Genomic DNA, 23,521 nt, shown 5'->3' with positions numbered 1-23,521 from the left:
ATACCAGTGAATGTTGTTTCTGCTTCTTTTAAACCCTCTCCATAACTTCTAGCTGACTACAGAAAAGGCCACTTGCCAGGATAGTTACTTGAGAAGGCTGATCCGAACAGGGCAGCTCACAAGAAAAGAGAAATAGGGGACAAAAGAGGTGCTTTTTTTATACATATATATAACGCAGCCACTTGACTCAGCACACTCTGAAAACAAAATTGGTAATTTGCTTCCACTCTGAATTCTCTGGGTCGGGAGGTTGATTGGCTGGTAGACACCCATGACAGAATTGGGAAAAACGTTCCAAGCATCACTAACCAATGACCTGTGCCCAGATGGAATAACCGTCTGGAAACATTCAGGACTGGGTCTAATGCCTGTGATTAAACGTAACTGTTTTAATACCACATTTTGGGCATTCATAACATTTTACTACTGAAATTTTATTAGGTAGATTGAAGATCTGTACTCCCATTTCTTAAAAAACAAAAAACAACAACAACAAAAAAAACGTTCCCATTTGATTTGAAGAAAATAAATGCCTGTTTGCTTTCTGTTTGAAGCGTCAGACTGGAGAGGCCAGTTTAATGTAATCTCTGTGCAGGAATTAAGAATAATAATATTAAATAAAGGGAAGATTTCAACCAAAGATACAGTCTGTATTGATTTCCATTGTAGGGTACTAAAGAAACAGACCTTGGGGCTAAAGTGGCCTGATTCCCATGTAGACCAGTTATCCACTGAAAATGTTAGGCATATCATAAAATTAAACACTAAAATCCTATATTCCATTATTTTATAATTTCAGAATGTACATTATTTCTAGCCAGACCACAAGAGGACCTGCACCCTCTGGTAATGACAATCTATGTAAAAAGTCATTTATAGGAAAAATGTTGGATGATTTAAAATGTGAAAGCAACAACATTGTACATGAAAAAAAAACCCTGAAATGAAACCAGCATTGAACACAGTTCCTCTGCTATTAGTTTAAAGTGCTATTTGATATTGGAATTAGTACCTTGCCTGTTTGTCAGTCATCCTGGTGCTGTTTAGCTACTTCTAGTGTATTTCTATAGCATCCTTTCAGTAAGTGATCTTAAACTTTTTGTAGATCTTTTCATGTTAAATTCCTATCCTCACTCTATCTGGGCTTGTTCACAACCTGTTAGTCGTGAATTCTCCATCCTAGGTTTGAGCTTCATGACAACTGAAAAGATTGGACAAGACAAATCATTTAAGGACCTGGAGGATTTTGACATGAACATAAAGCATAAATACCATTCTAAATATCTATTTATGTATTTGCTTACATGTCAAAAATAAGGTTGTAATGCTATTTCAAAATGACGTTTTAGGTTGTCATTAGATTAAGGTTCTTGATATGCCAAGCAGTGCACAGACAGCATTTAGACACAGTGCTGCTATGGAATGTGCACTACAGAAGTATAAATATTTCACTTTAAACCTGAAGGAGAGCAAGTTGTTTAGAGGACAAAAGGGCAAGGTAGAATGAAATTCTGCATCAGCAGTATCTTATTATATCCTCCTAAACCCTCCAGTTCAATCTCTATCTTCCTCTTCCAGAAGTACATATAAGCTACAGTTACACACACATGCCCACAAGTTTTAGAGCCAAGGCCTACAGTACATGCCACCCTGTCCACCTTTAAATTTAGCTGACTATTAAAAACATGACAGCTAGATTCACTTACAACTATGTAACTGACATTGACTTGCAGTGTTTTAATGCACAACACACAACACAAGCACAGGAAGCCATCCAAATGTACAGAGTCAGAGAGAGATCAGCAGCATAGCAGAAGAAAAGGGAACTGTCTCTTTTCTGTTCCAACTTTGATCTACCGCGGGGGAAGAACAGCATTCAAGAGTTTTCTGCCATTGCTGCGAGGAGAAAAAAAAAATCCCCCTCTCCTTCTAACTGTCTTTCTGCTTGATGCTATTTGGAGCATGAGGAACATCATGTGTTCTGTTAGAGCTTTCACATCTGCACATACTGTCATTGACAAGAAACTTGTGCTGTCCGATTTACTTTTAACTTCCTCGAATGGATTGGAATCCATAATTTATTATTTTATTTTATTATTATTATTTTTTTAGCATCTATTTATTTTTTTGTTGTAAAAGTTGCAACATTTTGAGCTTTTTTGCAGCTTTTGTGAAAGTTAAGCCTTGCTCTCAGTGTCAGTCTTCATAAATAAGTTAGCAAACTTATCATTGCCTGTTAGATTCACAAATTCATGATCTTTACATGCAACCTATGTAAGAACTGAAAGAAGATAATGCACAAGGTGGTTTTCCAAGTGGGTATATAATTTTTTAAAGCTTAGTGTCAGGCTGGAACATTTTGATTTTTTATGAGCTAAAAATCAATGCAGGAATCCCTAAAAAGTAGTGAAATGACTAAAAAACTGAAACCATGCAGTTTAGAAAAGTCTTACCTTTTATTGAAAAAAGAAAAAAAACTATTTTAATATCTCATCTCTTTTATTCTAATTCATAATCTTGTTTATGAGGTAGTATAGGTGGGTAGTCTTGATATCCATTTATATATGGTAGTGTTAAAAAAACCCCAACAACAACAACAACAACAACAATAATAATAATAATAATAATAATGATAACAATAATATTATTAATGTCTCAGTAAACTACTAAATATAAGTATCTGTTTTGTCAGCATTGTAATCAATGTTTAATGTCTCATACATAGGGCTGAAAGTTAGGGACACTGCTCATGAGTAATATATTATGTTGTGACATTTTTTGCAAGGATTGAGAAAAGTGCTCTAAAAAGTGCTGCATATTATGTGACTGGAAGATGCAAGTAAACTCTAACTGTCACTCGGTGATCAAGGTGAGGAATATGAGCAAGCACTGCACAAGGAATTTATGATGAGAAGTCAGAATTAGACATTTCAAGAACCGCACTAAATATTACACTAAAAATTTGGGTAAAGCGACCATAGAGTGTTTTAACTCATTCTTTAGACACTGTGAGTCTTGTTTAAATAAACCCCAGCAGTTTAAAGAGGTTATGGTGGTTCTTCCTATCATGTAATTATAGAATCTGATCTTTTTTTTTGTCCCAGTTTCCATTCATTTCTTATCATTTCCATAAATAAAATGCACCATTAGTGCCCTCAACCACATTAGCCCTCAATCAATTCTGAACAGCAAGCATTTGATATTCACTGATAAAATCATCAGACAGGTCCTGACTTTTTTTGAAATAACATTTTTTTTATTTTAGAAGGATGTCTATGAAGGGGCAGCATAGTGGCATTTAGCACTGTTGCCTCACAGCAAGAAGGTCCTGAGTTAAGCTCCCCCATCAGGCTGGGGCCTTTCTATGTGGAGAACATACACAACCTCATAGGATAAGTGGATTTAGGTTTCACTAGTTAGCTGTTCCTTTGTAGTAAAATAAGTAGAGACTTACTATTTGAATACTGCTGATCATTCCCTAACAATGATTAATATAAGTCTAAGGGAAGAGTCGATGTGTGACAGCAAACAAGTCAGTGTGCTGAATGATGGAAAAATGTAAAGTGATTAAAGGAATAGGCCAGAGGTGCTCCAAAATGCAAATCTGTAGGAATTTTCATGGTCAGCAGTTCTTTGAAAACCGAACAAAAACCTTCACAAGAGGGTTTAATATCCGTAACAAGGGGTGTTAACAAGAAATGTGCTCTAACGTGTCTCAATCAAATTTGCTTATTTTTAGATGAACCATATGCTGATTTATTGGTTTGTTAATTTTAAATGATTTAAAAATATTATTGAAGTTTAATTACCACCTGACATTTGGGTTAGGGTTAGGGTTTTATCTCTGAGCATCAACTGACTACTTCTTTGGGATTTTTCAGAATTAATTTCCAACTCATGCAATATACTAAGAGAAAATCAAAGAACAGTGACATAAGATTGAATTAATTTTGCTACTGTTTGTCCACAAGATGTGAACTAGATATTTTGTTTAGAAATGACAAAAATATAAGAAAAAAGAGCAGTAAGTGTGAAATAGATGAGAAGAAAGTAGTCAGAACAATAAAGGATCATTTCTACATTTGAAAATTAGTTGAAGGGGCAGAAATGCAAAAAAGAAAATTACTAATGATCTGAATGCAAAGAAGGTGGTAGAAATAGCGCAGATTGTCGCATGTATTTATTTTCCCACTGTTGGTTGGCTAGCTCACCAAGTGTACCATCAAACAGGGGAATTACCCTGTGGCGGTTCCTTTTATGTGGAAGCCTGCTGTTACAGACTGGGCGTCCACTGGGAGTCTCTCTTTCACATCCTTGATCTGATTTGATTTCATTCCTTTCAGTAGAAAAGACACATTGTTACAGTAAATGTTGTTCATTGGTGTAGAGGTTGAGTTAAGGTTGATTTTCATTCGATTTTCAGCTATAAAAAAATGGTCAAACTTTAACTGTGTAATACTGTGCCATTTTAATAAACAGCACAGTACGGCAATATGACAAATCAAACATTCCTGTCTATCTCATATTAAATACAACTTTTTGTATGACAAGTGTGCTTTTATCTACTAAGGAGTTCAGTTCCCATGTTCATAACAATACCGCATACTGTACATGAACTCACATCTATTTTACAGATACAGAAATCTATGTTATACAGCTTAAGAGCTTAAAGTGATGACACAAAACGGTGATGATTTGTGTTTGATTTCCCACTTGATGATTCCAGACAGCTGTTGATTTCACTTGATTTCATTTCAATATTCCGAAGCTTACAGCAACCCTGCTGCCACAGAAATAGTTGCAGAAACATTTTTTTGTATTTATCATGTCATTCGATGACATTAGTTGATATTTTAAGAAAAGGCTTCATTCTATACCACATTCTTCCCTTTTGGAAGTCTATATCGACCCTCCTCTCTTCTAGTGTCAACAGGAGCCAGCTGGAAAAATAATGGACAAGTAGATGGAGGGATCTTTTTTGGCAAATATTTTTTTGAGCTACAGTACTTTGTGTATATTCATCCATCCATTCGCTTCTCCTTTTCAGGGTCGCGGGGGGTGCTGGAGCCTATCCCAGCTGTCATAGGGCGAGAGGCGGGGTAGACCCTTGACAGGTCGGCAGTCTGTCGCAGGGCCAACACACAGAGACAGACAACCATTTGCGCTCACATTCACACCTATGGGCAATTTGGATTAATCAATTAACCTATCCCCACAAGTTTAAGATAGGCTGTGATGTGGTACTTTGCATTCTTCTCCAAGTGCTAATAGTCTTGCATTCTTTTGTGTTTTTCTCTGTACAGATGAAGTTGTGCTTTTTCATACCTGAAACACTGTATGTTTTAGAATACAAACTTTGATCATTTAACCTGTAAACCTTAAGCATATGTTAAACAATAGTTTCAAATTAAACTAGCATCAGAATATTGATAAAGTATGCCATCTTTCACTAACTCAAACAAAAAAACAAAAAAACATAATTTTAAGTTAAAATTTTTAAATGTCAGTTTAAATCATTTGATACTATTAGAGTCAAATATGTTAGCATTATTTAGCCAATTTTTCATATTTAGCTGGACATTAGAAAAAAATGACTGCAGCTTCCCAGGTGAACTCGTTTTATGCAGATTTATGCTTGGAGAAAAACACGTTCAGACTCATCAGGATAGTTAAATTAGATATTATGCAATCGTTATCCACGTACCACTGAGGGAACAGCGCAGCAGCTGCCTTCCTCTTTGCATGACATTAGATGTCAAGGGAGTATGGTTTGTTGTTGCACTGTAGGATTGAAGCAGCAGTGGGTGCTGTTGCTTTCTGTTGCATCAGATCCTTAAACAGCTAAGACATGTTTGGAGAATAGAGGAGAAAACACTTAGGTGTAGGCGGGAAAGGAAAAAAAATGGGTAAAAATATTTAGAGGGGAAAAACTTTTGGAAAAAAGGGATGAAGAAGCACAGAAGCATTTCAACATGACATATGTCATTTGGCTAGATTAGATAAAATGACAGGAAAAATGATGTCAGGTAAATTACTCAAAGGGAAAACTGGGAAACTATAAGGGAAAAGAGACAAAAATGAAAAGGAGAGACTGAGAAAAGAAAGTCTTAGAAAGAAAAAGGAGAACATTCATAACGAGACAATGAGGAGGAGGGACAAGGGGGAGAAAGAAGGAGGTGAAGAAATGTCTGGCATTTAGATGACAGATGAGATGCAACAGGAGGAAACAATTGATTGAAGGAGAGGAAGATAATGGAGGACAAAGAGAAAGAAATCAATTTTCCGTCTAGAAGAAGATGAAGGAAGACATTTGATTTAAATGACTTGAGGGAATTTTCTCAATACTATCTATCAATCTATCCATCTATCTACCTTGCTGGTTTTTTTATATAATTTTGCATATTTAATTACATCTTTTATAGCTAATAGTATAGTATAATAGTAGCTAATAGCTAAGTATATCTGTCTCTTTGTCACTTTGTCTAAATTTTTGTGTACTAGTATACCACACATATGAGTTTGTGCAAGGTTTTTCCTTCTGCATTTGTCTTTGTTTTGTTTTTTTCTGCCTGTATGATATGAGCAGTTTTGTTTACAGAAATTCTTAGCACATTTACATCTTTTATTTGCATTTTGGAAGGTTAATTAGAACTTTCAAATTCCATTTAACAGTGCTGTCCAAATCATCATAAATGTAACCAAAGCCACACATTTGTGACACATTTGTAACCAGAAGAGTAACTAGACAATGTGTGAAAGTTGGGGAGATACAAACCACTATTTCCAGCCAGAATGTTCAGTAGAAAATCATAGTTAAAAAAAAAACAAACAACCAAAAATAAAATGCTCTAGAATTTTTTGTGTTGGACCTTTAGACTAAAGTTGAAACACCTGATGTCCCAGCAGCTTAGGAAAAAACATGTTTTGAAAAGTGTAAGGCAAGAATTGCCTCAAACCACCAAAATATGGAAAACAACATTTAATAGTAACTCACCTCTGCCACAGAGAGTTTCTCATACAGTAGGCAGATAAATTTTCCCCTTCCAGATTCTCATAACATTTGTGCTCTGAAGAGCCCAGACATTCACAAGGAGTATGCTTTTCCTATATCAAGTTCATCCATCCATTTCCTCTGCTTATCCAATTCAAGGTATGAAGTCCATGATGTAGTTTATGTCACTATTTTGCATATGCAAAGTTGAGCTATTTTCATTCCATACAATCTCATTTTTTATAATTTTGGTTGAAATGTCATGATCCGCTCCATCATCAATGTGTTTGCTCACAGTCACCAGTAAAGTTTAACATATTTATGTGCAGAGTACTTCCTTATGTAATCACAGCCAACTAGGCTAACAAGTAGGTGGGATGTGCTACTATATTTTTTTTGATACACACCATTGGAGGGTGTGAAAGACAGAAACAGATATCATTTTTTATTTCCTTTCTAGTTCACTTTTTCAGCTAGGGACAAAGCTTAAAAACCTTGAAAGTTTTGGAATTCCCTTATTGCCATATTACCAACCCAGACACCTGCCAAACTATCCATCCATTCACACTGTCCACACAGGGCGGGATGGAGTATATCCCAACTACCATAGGGCGAGATGCACTATTAATACTCAAATGCAATTCATTTTTAACCCTGTGCATAATCTATTGTATGGAATCACCAGATGGTTGTAATGGATAGTTATCGTTTCATTAATCAAGTTAAATGAATAAACACAACTATGCCTTTTTGCCAGTGCTACACATTTGTTTTTGTAATTCTGAGTTCTGGTACATTTAGGGTTAAAGCTCATTCTTGTGTCTCCATTACTGTTTTGCACTTAATATACGAGCCTCCAGCTTTGGCTTAGGGAGAAATCCTTAATGCGAAGACAGGGATATGTCAGTAAGCGAGCATGACACAGCATCAACATTAAACTTCTCAGCAGGATTAAACTATGACTAGCAACAATTTTAAAGTCATGCTTTTTACTTTAAATGAGTAATGGCAGATGCTTGCACCTCCGGAAAAGCATCATCTGGAACAGCATGAATGTGCATTTAATGTTTGTATACTATTGAGGGACAAAAATAGTGGGTGCAAACTTTTTCCTTCACATTTTTTTCTGTTCACATGAGTCAGTGAACTTTATTCTCTGTATGCTCCAAATTCAATTTCATTGCGGCTGTGATGTTTGAGTGAAGGTTCATGTTGGGCATATTTCATCACTGTTCCCTATTGGCTGTTCAACTGCTTTAAGATTCCAAATATGCAACACTAATGTGGAGCTAGTGTTAAGATTTGAAGATGTGACCTAGTTTCAACAGACACACACACACACACACACACACACACACACACACACACACACACACACACACTCAATTACACATAAATTCACAATTATAGAGCATACTTGCATGTACATAACCACAGATGAACACCCCCCAAAAATCTGACAGCCCAAATAAAGTACAAAAATGTGCATGATACAAGACACAGATACCCAAACACAAAACAAAGATAATGACAGCTACGCACTTAAAATGGTGACTGCACACATACACATACAAAATAAAGTCATAGGTAAAACGTGTAGACAAGGTGTGTGGAAACATACATCTTTTCTGCATGCATTATGTTTGTGCCTAGGAACAGACAACACACGCCTCTCTGAGATTAGCATGGGTTTCTGTGAATTCGTGCTCTGAGATTAGCACTGATTTGCATTTCTGCCAAAACTAAAAAGGAAGCAGCTGAGAAAGAAAACAACAACAAATAGAGATGATGTAAACAACCACATATAAGAGTTATGATATAGCTCCTAGCAGAAATAAATGCACATTAGCTGAAAAAGTCAAGGTGGCCTGTACTGCACAGCAAAGCCAGTTTTGAGCAGCAACACTGGATAACCTAAAAATATGGTAAAGAAAACTATCACTACTTGAGTTTGTATATGAATAATGATCCCATCTTCCCATCTTTCTATTGTGTGGCTCAAACACATGGAAATATGCGTGTGTTTTTGTCCGCCTCTGGAGATAGACACACAAAAATACATCCAGGATGCTGCTTACACTATGAAGATGCTGCATCCCTATATCCATGTATGTGTGAGTGTTTCATGTAGAAGATTAAGCTAATGAGAGCAGAGCAGAGTTAATCCAGCTGCAGCATTCATCCCCCGATGCTTTATGCAGACCTCACACAATGGTTTGTGTGTGTGTGTTTGCTGGGTATGAAATGGAACGTGCAGTGGTACCAGATGACTGAGAGAAAGGAAAAAAAAGAGCCCCCTCTCTGAACAGTTGTGCGACAAACATACATACACGCAATCAGGCACGTGCAGAGGGGGGAGCTAGAGGGGCTTGAGCACCCGCCCCTTTCCTGATGGGTGCCCAAAGTGCCCTTTTGTTGAGGCAACTTTTTTTTTTTAAAAAAATTATCATTATTTTTTTTTATGTGTGTGGGCGTGCGGAGTCCTGTCTGTGCCCCTCAACAATAATATTTAACTATTAATCACAGTTTTGCTAAATAAAAGGATCTGGCTTGCATCAGTCACATGATCACATTTAACCAATGATCGCCCTTGACGGCAGAACGCGCTGGTTACGAGCCGGAAACGAGCTCACAAAGAGCACGCGCATTTTTAGCGGTCCGGACCTGTAGGAGAAACACAAATTAACTCAGAGACACAGACTGATGTGACAAAACCAGTAAGTAGGTGTACAGCGTACACTGTAGTGTATAGCACCCAGGAGTATTAGCTTATTATGTACACGTTGGTAAGCTGTCTTGTGGCAACTGACGAACTGAAACAAACGAGCGTGCTGTATTTGCAACAGCGCGACAAACATTACCTGTCCTTTTATTAACTGTACAAGTAGTGCTGGTCATAGCTGCTGGCTACCTGGCTGTCATGGGTCTGTAGCTCTGTCCACCGTTTTAGGGAACATATTTAGTTTTAAAGTATTAAGAACATATTTAGTTTTAAAGTATTTAGAACATATTTAGTTTTAAAGTAAGTTTCCGGGCTTTTCCTGCCTTTCTGGGGGGATTATATTTCACTAAAAAACGATCTAATATGCATGTCCACATAATTATGCAGTATTATAATTATAATATATTTAAAAAACACACGCTGTATTTTAAAGAACATATATTAAGAAGCAGATTATATTATATTATATTTTAAATAAAACAAAATTTGGATTTTACTGCAGTAAAATTATTGTATCTCTACAGTTTAAAAATGTAATAAGCTTTGCCCCTGCACAGAGTGGATAGTGAAACAAATGGAATCATCATAAATACATAATTTCATATTTATTACTTCCTCCTCCTCATTGCTTTATTATTGTAGCTCTAGTAATAAATAATAATGTAAGGATTCTGGATCAGCACCACGATGCCCATAGTATATACAGTATTCTGAAGAAGGTCTGAAATGTCACTGTGCATGCGTGCATGTGTGTGTTTTATGTATATGGATTTTTTAAAATTATTACTCATGATATAACATTGTCCAGACATGCCTGGTAAGGACATGAGGAGGAAACAGTAGGAGCTGTGTGAGGCTACTAAAGGCAGTGCTATAACATTTTTCTGTCATCATTTTATTATAGATTAAGTGCAAGAGTTGTTAGGTGTGGATAATTAGATTATAGTTTATTGCAATAGCAAGTTGTGCCTTGTTCTCACATAGACAGCAAGTGGAGACTGATATATGAAATGATGGGATGGAAGGAAGAAGCAAAGAGTGATTCACAGGCAGAGCCTAATTTATTTCTCACAGTTTTTTGTTGCCATATGGTTCCAAGCGCTGTCACCAATCTTTGCATTTTGTTATCATCTCATGACACTTGTTTAATCAGCTACCATCTCTCCTATGGACTTTTTAATGTCTACAGTCTCAGATCAGCCCTTCCCATATTAGATTCTTGATGAATGTGTGTTGTTGTTATTCAGCCTGGTTCAATGTGCCCCTTTTTAACTTTGAGCACCTGCCCCTTTAAACCTCTCTGCACGGCCCTGCACGCAATAACCCATAACAACACAACATACTTTAAAAATGTAAAATGTGTGACAACATATTGTTACACATTTTTATAGTGTTTTATTACTATTACTGAAGTTTCACACTTTTTAATATTTTTTCTGTGGTCATTAACAGATGTTAGGAGGTGGAAAAAACACCTATTAACACATTTTTTAAAAACATATTTCTTACTGTCTTGCCGGCATTTGGACTTCAAAAGCATGCTGTTTTATTTATACTTCCAGCCAAAATTTCCATCCACCGGGTATTTAATTTTGAAAATTCACAAGCTGCAAACATTTTTGATTTTTATGTTAAGTATAGAACAGGAACCCTCAGTGTTTAGCTGCCAGAACATTGCTTACGCAGTTTAACTGTCAGAATTATCCAGCACGTTGCTTGTAGGAGGACATTTTTAAACCTGCAAAAATCAATACATGTTTTTTCATTCTGTTGCATAAAACATGCTGTGGACTTTAGGCCACACTAGATTAGATCAAGAGTGTTTTCCCTGCTCTATGCTTCTTTGAGAGAATTAACAGAGTAACCCCAAACTCAATTATAGAAGCATGAGAAAGTTTGTTAACTACCTTGCTTTTTGTTGCTATAAACAGAAAAAAGAGTATAGAAGAGGTGTTTTTTAAATCAGGAATATACAAATTGTAATACAAATGCATCGTTTTGACCATTGAACCACAGGTCATTTGCCACTTAGAAGGGGCATAATTTCCAGGGGGGTTATGACCCCCCCAATAATCAGACCCAACCAATATAACCCCCCCAATAAAATTATGAATTATCTTGCATAAATAAGCAGTTGATTTTCTTTACTCGTTTCAGGTATTACCAGCAAAATAGTTGCATGTTTAATCATCTGGGATTTCACTGAGATTTATTTATTTATTTTGACAGAGATCTTGACCCCCCCAATGTTCAGCACAAAGTTACGCCGATGCCACTTAGTACTTGTAGTGTACTGTAATTATCCTTAATCGTTGTGTTAGCTTGAATTTAAACTGGCATCCTTGCACATATCAATACTTTTTGCACTGAAACCATTTATGGGCTGCACTGAGTAGCTACATTGGCTCTTTGGTTTACTCTGAGGACTGTGCTGTTGTAATGATTTATTAAACTAGCTTCAGACTGTTAGTTCCTGCTTTTTTCATTGGATTGTGTACGCCAAGTCAAACTGTTCTTGAGTTCTCAAAGATTAGAGGTTTGATCTCACTGCACTGAGTCACTATTTAAAGATAAAATTGCATTTACTTTACCTTTGCATTTTTGAAAAGAAAAGGTAAAGCCATAGTGCCTATTTAGCTGATGTGCGAAACTTTTTTTTTTTCAGTATGATCCAATTAATTGAACAAGTGTGTTGTTACAGTATCTTGCTGTTTGCACATCTGCACTCCAAGTCTGCTGAGAGGTGATAAAGTGCACTAGCTATGCAGCAGTGCTGTGATTAATAACTCTGCTGAACACACACAAACAGAAGAGACTTTAATAAGAACCAAGAAATGTTGGATTTTGTTTTTATGTCTTTATGCAGTATGTTTTTCTTATGTAAACACATCCATTGCTGTTACCAGTTATATATGTTGCACTAACACTTTTGTGCACATTTAAACCAATTCTTTGAAATATTGGGGGGAACTTAGATATGGAGATTGTTGAATTGGTTATTTGGCTAACTGCTTGATGTTATTAGTTAGACATAAGGGGGTTTACTGTATACTGATATCAATATAAAACAGCGTTAGGGTAAAGAAAATAAAGGCAATATCTAAAAACAAATGGCAAAGAATTAGCATTTTATGTGGAAGACACCAGATTGCTGTAGGTTGCAAGATAACATCTGGTCCTATAGAAGCCTATGTGAAAACAGCGTTCTGACTTGATCTCCCGTGATTCTTCCTGCTGATTTCCTGGCATGAGTCACTTGTTTTTAGTTATACTGAACAAAACATTGAGTCTGTTTGGTAAACCCTTGTTATTTTCACGGTCAAACCCACCTTTCCTCGTCATCCAGGTTTTTTCAACAAAGATGTCAATGGCGGGAACACTTATTTTGAGGCTTCAAAATGTGACTTTGAAAACCACCGATATGTGCACGGTAGTTATGTCCTTTTTTTTACAGTCTGTAACTGACATACCTATCTGTTAGAATCTGACAGACAAGCAATTTATGATGATATTCTTTATATATTAAAAATGATAGTTAAATGTTAATATGTACTAAGATTTATATTGAATTATGATACTCAGTATCAATAACACAGTGCCATGTTGGAGTGCCAACGCATAACTTCACACAGCTCTGCTGCAGGCAGGCAGGCACCTAGCTTCTCACTGAAAGTAATTAATGTTCATAAGGCTAAACAATACTTTAGGAGGAATTTAAAGAGGTCAGTAAAGCTCCTGTTTCAACAACACTGAAGTATTAAAGTGTTTACACTAATGTTAACCTGGCAGGTGCACACGGTGTACGTTAGCCACGTAACTATTAGCAGTTATGCAATAGCCACATTAGCCTGCTGCTATTTTTTATGTAGCTGCTAACGGATTAAGCTGTGGCAGAGCTGATTACAATGAGTGAATCCAGAATATGGAGAAGTAATCTGAGCAATTAAACAATGAAACCTGGAACAGCAGAATAAGATGGGTTTCAGGCCTGAATTTCAGAGCTAAGGATTGAAGACCAGCAGTGTGAATCGTGGATGAGAGAGATGCTGCGGGCAGATGTGAACAAGATGATAAACTTTTACAAATATTTTATTAAAATGTTTCTTATTTTGTTGTAACCAGCTGTGAGGTCAGTTTTAAAATGCAGGCAGTGACCACTTCAACAACAGTGAGCGCTCTGTTTTATAATTGCCTTTATTTTAGCATAAGCAATGCCACACTTTATCCAGAGTTCAACATTGTCATAAAGCTCTTATTCTACAATATTTAAGTGATTTAGATGTATTTGGAATTGTACTCTTGTGCTGTTAAGAAAGTTCTAAAATATATTGTCTTCTGTAATGACATTATGTAATCTAATAATTTGTAACATGAAAAAAACTCTAAATTAATGCTAATGTCCTTTTTGCTAAATGCAACTTACAATTGTGAAAATAAGTTGAAAATTTGCAACTTCTTCAAGAAATTACTCGTGACTTCTGTTTTTGCAGATTGGGGTCAAAATCTTATCTGTGGTAACGGAAATGGTATAATGTAAAATGGGGTCTGTGCTTATGCCTGTTTCAGCAGTATTTCACAAAGTACTCCAGAAACAAACCTAAATGTGATTTGTATTCTCCTACATGATCAGCAAACAGCATCGAGCGGATTACAGAAAATATCAAGAAAAATAAATATTGGAACATACAAGGCATGAAAGACATTAAAATATCAATGGGTATGTTAGGACTATCTGGAATAGTCCCAAAAAATCTGGTCAAATCTGGTTATTTGGGGATTAAAAGCACTGACTGGAGTTTAGATGCCATAACATTGTAGACTCATTGTAGAGACCACAGATTTTTATTCTTTATTTATCCTCCTGACTACCAGGGAAAAAAAATGTTGTCCAATCAAAAAAAAAAAAAATAAATCCCCCAATGTTTGTAAGGTAATCAGAAGACTGAAAAAATTTTTTTAGAAAAAAAAGTTTTAATTTTTTAGATATTACTGCAGAGGACATTGGAAGGCCAAACATGTAAAATGGAACTTTGATGGCAAACAGTTGCTTCACCCCAAAAAAAGAGGTAAACCTAAGAACAAGGTTAACATCCACAGACCAGCATCACTTTTGATTAATTCTGTTGTGTTTATTTGGAGTGATACTTCAAAAAGCAATTCCCCTTCTTGGAAACACAGAGGAATACCTTGCACTTTGTGCACATCACGTATGTTTTGCTCTTGCAGTTGGATCTGCGACATCTTGATGCATGTGTTTCATCCACCATCTCTATGGATGGCACCATAGTGTCTCAGAGCTTCATTTGGCTGAGGTTTCCACTTTTGACGTGGGGGAGTATAGTCATCTACACTGTCATTTGCGCTTCCTCCTTGAGCCTGAGTAATCAACTCTTCACCGAGGAGCAGCTTGAAGTCAAGGAGCTTCAGTGTTTTTTTTTTCCCCGAAACAGCAAGTCACTCCTATACTGAAGCCACGAGTTGGTGATTGCCAGATCAAAAAAGTGGAGAACTGCACGTACCGTCCATTTCCGAGTGCGAGAGGCCATCAGGAGGATATTTTGTAATTTATTTGTTTATTACATGATCTTTCTACGACACGCAACTATCACTTTTAGTTACCTGAAAAAGTATAACCTACTGCAACTATAAATAGGGAATAAATTATTTACTTATTCATTTATTATTTATTAAAAATAAATAAACTGAATGAAGTTTGTCTGTTCTGTTTCCTTGTATCTCCTACTCGTCAAATCTTTTTCTTTTCTTTTTTGTGTGTTTAGCCAATATAATATTCAGTGTGTGTTCACATTATGTAGGCAGATGTGTGGGTGTCTTCTTTGCCTGCAATTTTCCAAAGATGTGCATACAACTGGTAGATACTTTTTGTTTGTGTCTCTGACAAATAATAAGTAGAGACAGTCAAAAATAGTATGCTCTTTATTTTAATGATTTCTTTATCTGTTTATGTGTTTGTGTAAAGGCATATACACTGCATATACAAATGTGTGAAAAAATGAAGGAAGGATAATGTCACTGAAATGTGAAAAGGATGGACAATCGTGAATAATGGTTTTCTCTACCTATGATTGATTACTTCCACCGAAGAGGTTATGTTTTTCTTTGTAGCATTTACATGCATCCGTATCATCCCAATATCTCGAAAAGTTTGTTAATGAATTCTGATGAAACTTTGTAGACGTGTAGTTTGGGGTCATGTTAACAATCTATTATAACTATGCTTACATCCACCAAGCTGCTTAATGTCAACTTTATGATTTATTATGGAAAATTAACAAAATCTATTATGCTATATAGAGCTATTTAAAACTGTTTCCTTTTTTCAAAATGATGTCATTAATATTGAAATTGATTTCAGTGGGGCAAATAAAAAGTCTGCACATTGCGCGTGTTTTAACTACAAAGTACTTAAATTATTTCTAAAAAGAACAAAAAATCAAAATGACTATATCCAAATACAATACTATTCTTTTAAAAGTCAATACTGTTGAGAGAGTGAACTGCTATGGTGGAGCTCTCCGAGTGCTTCTTATTAAAAGGTAACGCACTCAACTTTATGTCAGGGTATAGGAGGGATGTCCTGCAGGTCACATTTTTGATGTTTTCTGTTCTGTGTGTGTTTGCTATGTAAATTGATAAAGTTTCTTATCATTCATGTTTGATGTTTAGTCTGTTATTTGACATGTTTTGTCTTGTTTTTCTGTCACCAGACTTATGATGCAGTTTATGAATATAGCAATATAATTTCATCGCCTACATCCATTACTGTTTTTATGCCTTTCTAGGAAGCTGATCACCATAGCAATGAGCAATGACACAATCATTTTTTTACAAGGTTGTCTCTAAGGAATTGTGGTCATATAGCACTCATTTGTAAAAGCATTTTGAAGGAAACATTGGGGTTTTCAACGTATTAATGAAATGTTACCAATATTTGGTGACATGCTGCTGATACTGTGACACTAAATATTTTTCTAAAAGCATACAAGCAATACAGTATGAACCTAATTAAACTTGTTATTGCTATACTCAAACAGTCACAGCATTTAATTAGGGTAATTAAAGGCTACACATTTAGTCCACAGTGATATGATACACTGCTTATGCTGTTTATTAATATGAAACAAATGCAATATTCTTTCCCTAACCTTGATCCAAGTGTTTTTCAATGCATTATATAGTCCCAGATATAGTTCACCATGAGAACAGAGGTCAGAGCCTTTTTACACTAACCACCCTGCATATCCTGCAGTACATGCAGTATTCCATTTATTCAAAAAGATGATGCCTCTGAACAGGAACATCTTGTACCCAGCTTTTGAGATGGCACAGTTTACTTGTAGAATATATCGGTGTCTATTCATAGTGTTAATACAGTTTAATACTATAATAATCCTACTTTCATAAAGATTGCAGTCTTCAGTTTTGGTGCCATTATATTATAATTATTTACTGTTGCCTATAATAACAACATTAAATAAACAAAATAGGGGTCAGAGAAATACAGTTATTCATCCTTAAAAAATAGAAGAAAATATCATGAACACGTCTTTTTTTCTTCCCGCTAAATCAACAATCCTGGCTCTGGTTAGTCAGGATTTATAGATGATTACAAAATAAAATCTATGGAACAAATAAAAAAAAAAAAAAACAGTTCTATCGATCCTATCGAGTATTTGAAATAAAAACAAAAAGTCTACAGTCTGAAAGCATTAACTCTAATTAAAAAGGCTTCAACTACAAAGGCAAAGTAAGAAGGGACACTGAAATAGAAACTTCTTGTTTTGTAGCTATCTATATATAAAATATCCAGACCAGAAAATCAACATAGTGTACCTAAAATAGACTGTTGCTATGTGATTGTAGATCCTCTCAATATATCACTGTGAGAGTGAGCTGAATCCTTCAGATTGCAGCTTTTAGACTATAAACCCAAACTCTGCTTCCTCCCTTCAAAACTTCATCAGAATTGAGAAAATGTCTGAGCAGCCAGCCAGTCCTTATTTGCAGAGTGTAATGAAAGTATAGGTTAACAAACACCCCTCTCCTTCCACTTCTTTCTTCCCCCTTGCCCACTCATCCTCTTCACTCATTTGTTAGACATTACCTGTCACATCTTCTGTATCACCTCTCTGTAAGCCACCTCTCATGTCTCCCCTTTTCATCCTCCTCTTTTCTGTGGGCTGTAATCACTGTCTCCTCTTGCATGACACCGCAACTAAACTGCTTTACTCTCTGCTCACTTTCCTTCTCTCTTTATTCCATCTGCTTTTCTCTCCATTCCTCTTTCATCATCTGTTCATCTGTTCACATTTTTCTTTGTTTTCTCTACTTCCTGCCTCGCCACTTCTCCCGTGTTCACTTCCTTGACCTCCCTTTTCCTCCTTATGCCTCAACTGTGCCCTCAGTTTCAGCCTCTTGCCATCATCCTTTGGCTTCGCTTCTCTTCTAATACCTCATCCACCTTCTCATCCTCCTCTATCCTGTCTTTCTCTCTCTATTCTTCTCTTCCTCTGCTGATCCCAGGCATTTGCAGCTTTGATCTCGCCATGATTTCTGCCCCCCCCCCCCTTCTTACCATGACAGAGAAAGATAGAGAATTGTTTATGTAGTGCAGAAGGTAATGAGAGAGGAAGAGACAGATCATAAGAATGTGAGCCCCACACATGATGATTTACAGCAATAAATGTTAAACAAAGAAAATGCAATTGAGAACATTATTTGCGTTAACAGAAAGAATGAGACTGAGTAAAATGTCAGTGATTTAAAGAGAAATGTTGATTTTACTGATTTAATTTCAGTTAAATCAACCTGAACAATCTAAAACTTAAATATAAAACTACTTTCAGCTGCTCTCTTATTCACAAGGGGTCACACAGCAGGTAGCTCCACATGTTTGATTTGCCAGATTTCTTTATGCTGGATGCCCTTTTGGATTCAACCAAAAGGGATAGATTAGGGATCTATTCATCTATCCAACTAGCTAGATCAATAGATGGTGGTACTGTAATACCTTGTCATGTTAAATTAATTCAATTCAATTCAATTCAATTTTATTTATATAGCGCCAAATCACAACAAATGTCGCCTCAAGGCGCTTCATAGATACAGAGAAAAGCCCAACAATCATATGACCCCCTATGAGCAAGCACTTTGGCGACAGTGGGAAGGAAAAACTCCCTTTTAACAGGAAGAAACCTCCGGCAGAACCAGGCTCAGGGAGGGGCCTTAAATTAGAGTAAAGTGCATTTTCACAAATATATAACAGCATTGTTGCGGTTTCTGATGCTCCTTCTTCAGTTACAGGAATGTTGCAGTATTCAACATTTTTAATAATTTCAAATAGAAAGCCAGAAGAAAAGACTCAAAGCACAAAAGACAGAGATCAGATAGCATGGAAAGGAAAAGAGAGGAAGGAGAGAAGGAAAGAAGTAACATGGGCTGCACCGAGTTTAAATATGAGGGTGATTGAGAGAGGGAGGAGAAAGGCAAGGAGGCAGCTTAATTTCACACTACTTCCCACACAGAAAGAGAGAGAGAGAGAGAGAATAGGAGAGTGAGAGACAGAGGTAAACGACTGGGGGACACGCTACTCCCTCTCTATCCTCTCTTTGCCATGTGACCGGCCGGAGCTCCGATACTGCTCTCTCTCCACTCAGTTACTCTCTCTCTCTCTTTCCATCCTTCGCTCGGCTCACACTATGTCTGACTGAGGAGGAAGAGGAAGAGGAGGAGGGAATAGAGGAAGAAGGCAGGAAGAAGGAAAACAAAAAAGAGAGAGAGAGGATGTTCTCTGTATCGCTTAAGTGCCGCTTAGGGGTCATCAGACGCCGAACAAAGGGTACGGTGTGTGTGTGTGTCTGTGTGTGTGTGTGGTAAAGAGTAGACTTCTGCCAAACATGTTACCACTGTGTGTGCCAGCTGTACGCTGCTCTCTGTGTGTAAGTGGTTTTGATGCTTGTTTGATCACATCTTTGATCTGTGTCATCTTTAATGGATTCATTTGCAAGTATGTGCAGTTGATATGTGGTGATGTGGGACTGGACTCTCATTTTTCTTCTGTGTGTTTAACTGTTGTTTGTGTTTGAGTCCTTGCAGGTGGATGCATGTGCGAGTCTAGTAAATTTGCATGTCAGGATGTGTATCTGTGTGTTTCTTAAAAGGAAAGCATGACGCTTCCCTTCTGCTGATTTGTGTTATTTTTCTATCTGTCCTCCTTTCCTTCTTTTCCTTCTTCTTCTTCTTCTTCTCTTTTTGCAACTTCACTTTTTAGCCTCCATTTTTTTGCTTCTGGACTTTGCTTTAAATGCTGTTTGCAGGAAAGCACTGAAATTCTGAATAAGCTTTTTATTTAAACTGACTTAAGTTCTAACTGTGCTAATTTTCTTTGCTGGTGCTACGAATAATTCAACCAGTTTTCTTCCTTACACCAAGTTGTGCTAACCAGCTTTTCAACAGGTTGCTTTTCTGTGTTTGGACTAATTGACAGGGGTGTGAGCTCCATGTAACTGTCTTTAGCACAGAAATAGTACATTAGGTATTTGGGACCATCTCATGCCAACTGGGAATAATGTTTCTTTGTTCGAGAAGTCTGCTTAAATTGACCAGAATTAGCTTGTTTGGTGTTTGATTTCAGTTTAAAAGTGAATACAAGTTCACTTTTATTATTTAGATTTGTTCAAACTAATTATGTAAAAGATAACAGATCATTATCGAAACTAGCTGTTGTTAACATTTCAGCATATTGGTGTATTTCTGTTTGCGATAAATTCATATGCTGTGCTTGTGCTTCTTGCCTTTAGAGCGTTATTGGTGTAGTATCAACTGTTACCATACACATCTCGCATATATAGGCATGTTCTACAGTGTACGATGGAAAATGAGAGACATAATGGTTACAGCATGTGAGTGGGAGAGAAAGAGAGAGTAAAGAGAGTGAGACTGCTGGATGAATGCCAGGTCATAAACTTTTATGACTGAACTATATGAAGATCATGAGTCTTGTTTAAATTCAACTGACTCCCTCAGTTTAGAGTTTTTATTATTTATCACAATTTCCCCAATAATGTGGGAACTGAATGAGCGAGTATGTAGGTTTGTCTGTTTGCGGGATGGATGTGGGGGTGTGCGGTCATTAGATTGTGTGTGTGCATATGTTGATTTTTCCTCTACCACTGGCACATCCTGGATATGCCTTTTACTATAATTTCTATCTGCCTGGTTTCTGAAGATGAAAATGTGTTGGTATCTGAATCTCATACACTGTATCTCTCCTTCTATGAGACTTTTTTGTGCATTATGCAGGGCTAAACCATTAAACTAAAAAGGCACATCAAATTGTATAATTTACTACACCAAATGAAAATGTGCACAGAAGCATGAAAGACAGCTACATCAAGTAATCTGCGCTCAAAATTTCTATTTGCATTTGCGTAAACACTTCCTGCATAAAGTTTCCCATTTTTAGGTTTCGAACCAGCAGCCTTCCAGTCTCAGTGCAGCCAGTCAACATTTAAATTAGCTATCTGTACACCACTACACCACATGTTATTATTTGAGCACTACAGCTGACTAAACCAAGTCAAACCAAATATTCTTCCACTGCTGCTGAGAGTCAGAACATGTAATACTACACTTTGTAGTGCTAAAAGATTCTTCTCAAGGTGACATGACACTGACCCTCCTCCAGCTTTTTCTGGCTGACTCCAGGTCTTGTTCCTCAGATCTCTCTCACACCTCTCACCGTTTCTTAATGTTGTCTTACTGATATCTTTGCCATTTCACTGTACTCTAAATAGTGACTTATATAACTTGTGTTTACTGTTTACCGGAGGGGAAAAGTTGATATTGCTGAGCTGTAGGTTTTGTAACTAATTTGTTTCTATATCTGAGTTAATTTTGATTGATGGGTTTGTAATGCACCAAATATAGTTGTCTTACAACATGTAATTACTACAGCAGGAATACCTGTGTGAGTGTGCTGTTGGATGTTTCATGTATGCCATATATTAGAAATGAATGTTGTCCTGTTTTATGCCCATGAGCTCCTGTGTGAGAGAGAAAGACATACATGGTTTAGTTGCTGTTGAAGCTTGGGGCCAGTTTGTTTTGTGTGGTGAAGATTGATCTCCAAATCTCTGTGAGCTACTGGGACCACTAAGTCTCTCTATCCCTTTCCCTCGTTCTCTCTCTTTCTCTCTGTCTGTGCTTACTGACTTTCATTATAAATGAGGCCACTGCTCCCAGTATGAGGTATATTTGTGTGGATCGAGCACATAAAGTGAGATCTTTAGTCTGTGTGAACAATGTGCATATAGTGTATATATATATATATATATATATATATATATATATATATATATATAATTTGTGTGTGTGTGTGTGTGTGTGTGTGTGTGTGTGTGTGTGTGTGTAGACATATGTGTGTTTGAGGCATGTATCATGAAACACTCTCTGTCTGAGTGCTTTTGTGTGTTTTGATGAGTGATGTTTATTCTAAATGGAGAGAAAAGTGTGCAACAGAGGATGCGCCCTAATACAGCTCATTAGTCATCTCACTATTGACTGTTCAGCATTTCACGGAACCGCTACTACTTAGCATTTTTCCTCAAATCCAATTACAAAAGCTAACGGACAAATTACTGTTACTGAAATGACTGCTCCAAATATTAACTTGCATTTTACCAATGTTTTCTTTGAAATTAGGAAAAGATGAGCATTTTTTCAAAATTAAGTATACTTGCAAATAAGGGTGGAAAAGACTAAAATTAATGCTGAGCAGAGCCAAAAGCTAACTTAGCTTTTCACAAAGACTCGTGTCTCTCTTTATAAGAATCGAATTCTCGGCTGCAATACTTGCTATTATTGTTTTTTGTTTTTTCCTTCTTCATTCTTTGAGAATTTCAACTTTGTGCCGGTACATTCTTTTCAGTTATTGCCGTTTCACTGTTAATGTTCAGCCTAATTGTTCCCATGTAATCTATTATTTTAAGCACTTGTATAAGGTTGCACTAATGTTCCATTTTCTTCTGAAAATATTATTATAAAATGTGCAAGAGAGTTTAGCATAGCAGCATATTGACTGGTGTGCTTTAAAAAGCGTTGCTTTCCTCTCAGGGCCAAGTATGTGTGAATCTAAAGGAGGTCACTGAAGAATAGTGTACTCAGCAAACTCTTTTTTTCTGGGTAAAGCAGACTGGGGGCACAATTTAAAGTTTAGTACTTGCAATTCGAGGTGGGGTGTGGATGGGGCTGAGGGTGTCTAAAGAGGCCAAAACACAATATTGTTGTATGGAAAAAAGCTTTATTGTCAGAGCAACATCTTCCAGCTCCAGGCTGATATGACTTGTGTGGAAAAACTCCCATATAAAAGATTCATCACTTAGTAGTAGGTGCAAAAATCAATAGAGCAGAGGAGTCCCTGGTTGTGTTAGATAAGTGGTTTGGACAGTTCAGAGAAATCAAGCTCCCTGCTGTATCTAAATGAGAATCCTAATCAGCTTATTACTTCTTCCCACTTCTGTGTCATCTATGATCAGTTCACATTCACAGGAATCTTTGATTTTATATTATTTGCAGAGAGCTGCTTGTGTTAGCTGCTAGTTTTATTTGGAACACCACACCTTAAATATACTGCACAGAAAGAGCAGCCAAGCAATAACTATTTATAAAGTGCTTTTCACAGACAGGAGTCACACAGTGCTTTAGAGAAAATATTCTCTGAGATCCTACAAAATTGTAAAAAGGCAGATAAAGGTCACAAAGAACGTGTTTAGAAGCAGTACAAGAAT

The 23,521-nt window shown here is 36.6% G+C and overlaps 1 protein-coding gene across 2 annotated transcripts in view; it reads left to right on the top strand.

Moving 5' to 3' along the window:
- The window catches only part of LOC102782189 (glutamate receptor-interacting protein 2-like), a 164,157-nt gene that overhangs the window by 10,142 nt on the left and 130,494 nt on the right, over positions 1-23,521 (top strand). The window contains exon 1 of one of the 2 annotated variants that reach the window (XM_006783008.2): positions 19,434-19,572. The exons of the other annotated variant lie outside the window; for it this stretch is intronic. Within the exon in view, the coding sequence (XP_006783071.1) occupies positions 19,518-19,572 (55 nt within the window). The 5' untranslated portion in view covers positions 19,434-19,517. Of the gene's footprint in view, positions 1-19,433; positions 19,573-23,521 lie in introns of those variants that run through there. 2 annotated transcript variants of the gene reach the window in all.

Source organism: Neolamprologus brichardi, chromosome 5, assembly GCF_056152115.1.
Source record: "Neolamprologus brichardi isolate AB-2024 chromosome 5, ASM5615211v1, whole genome shotgun sequence".
In the NCBI taxonomy this organism is placed as follows: domain Eukaryota; kingdom Metazoa; phylum Chordata; class Actinopteri; order Cichliformes; family Cichlidae; genus Neolamprologus; species Neolamprologus brichardi.
The sequence above is the reverse complement of the archived record's forward strand: the minus strand, read 5'-3'. Positions and strand labels throughout refer to the sequence as shown.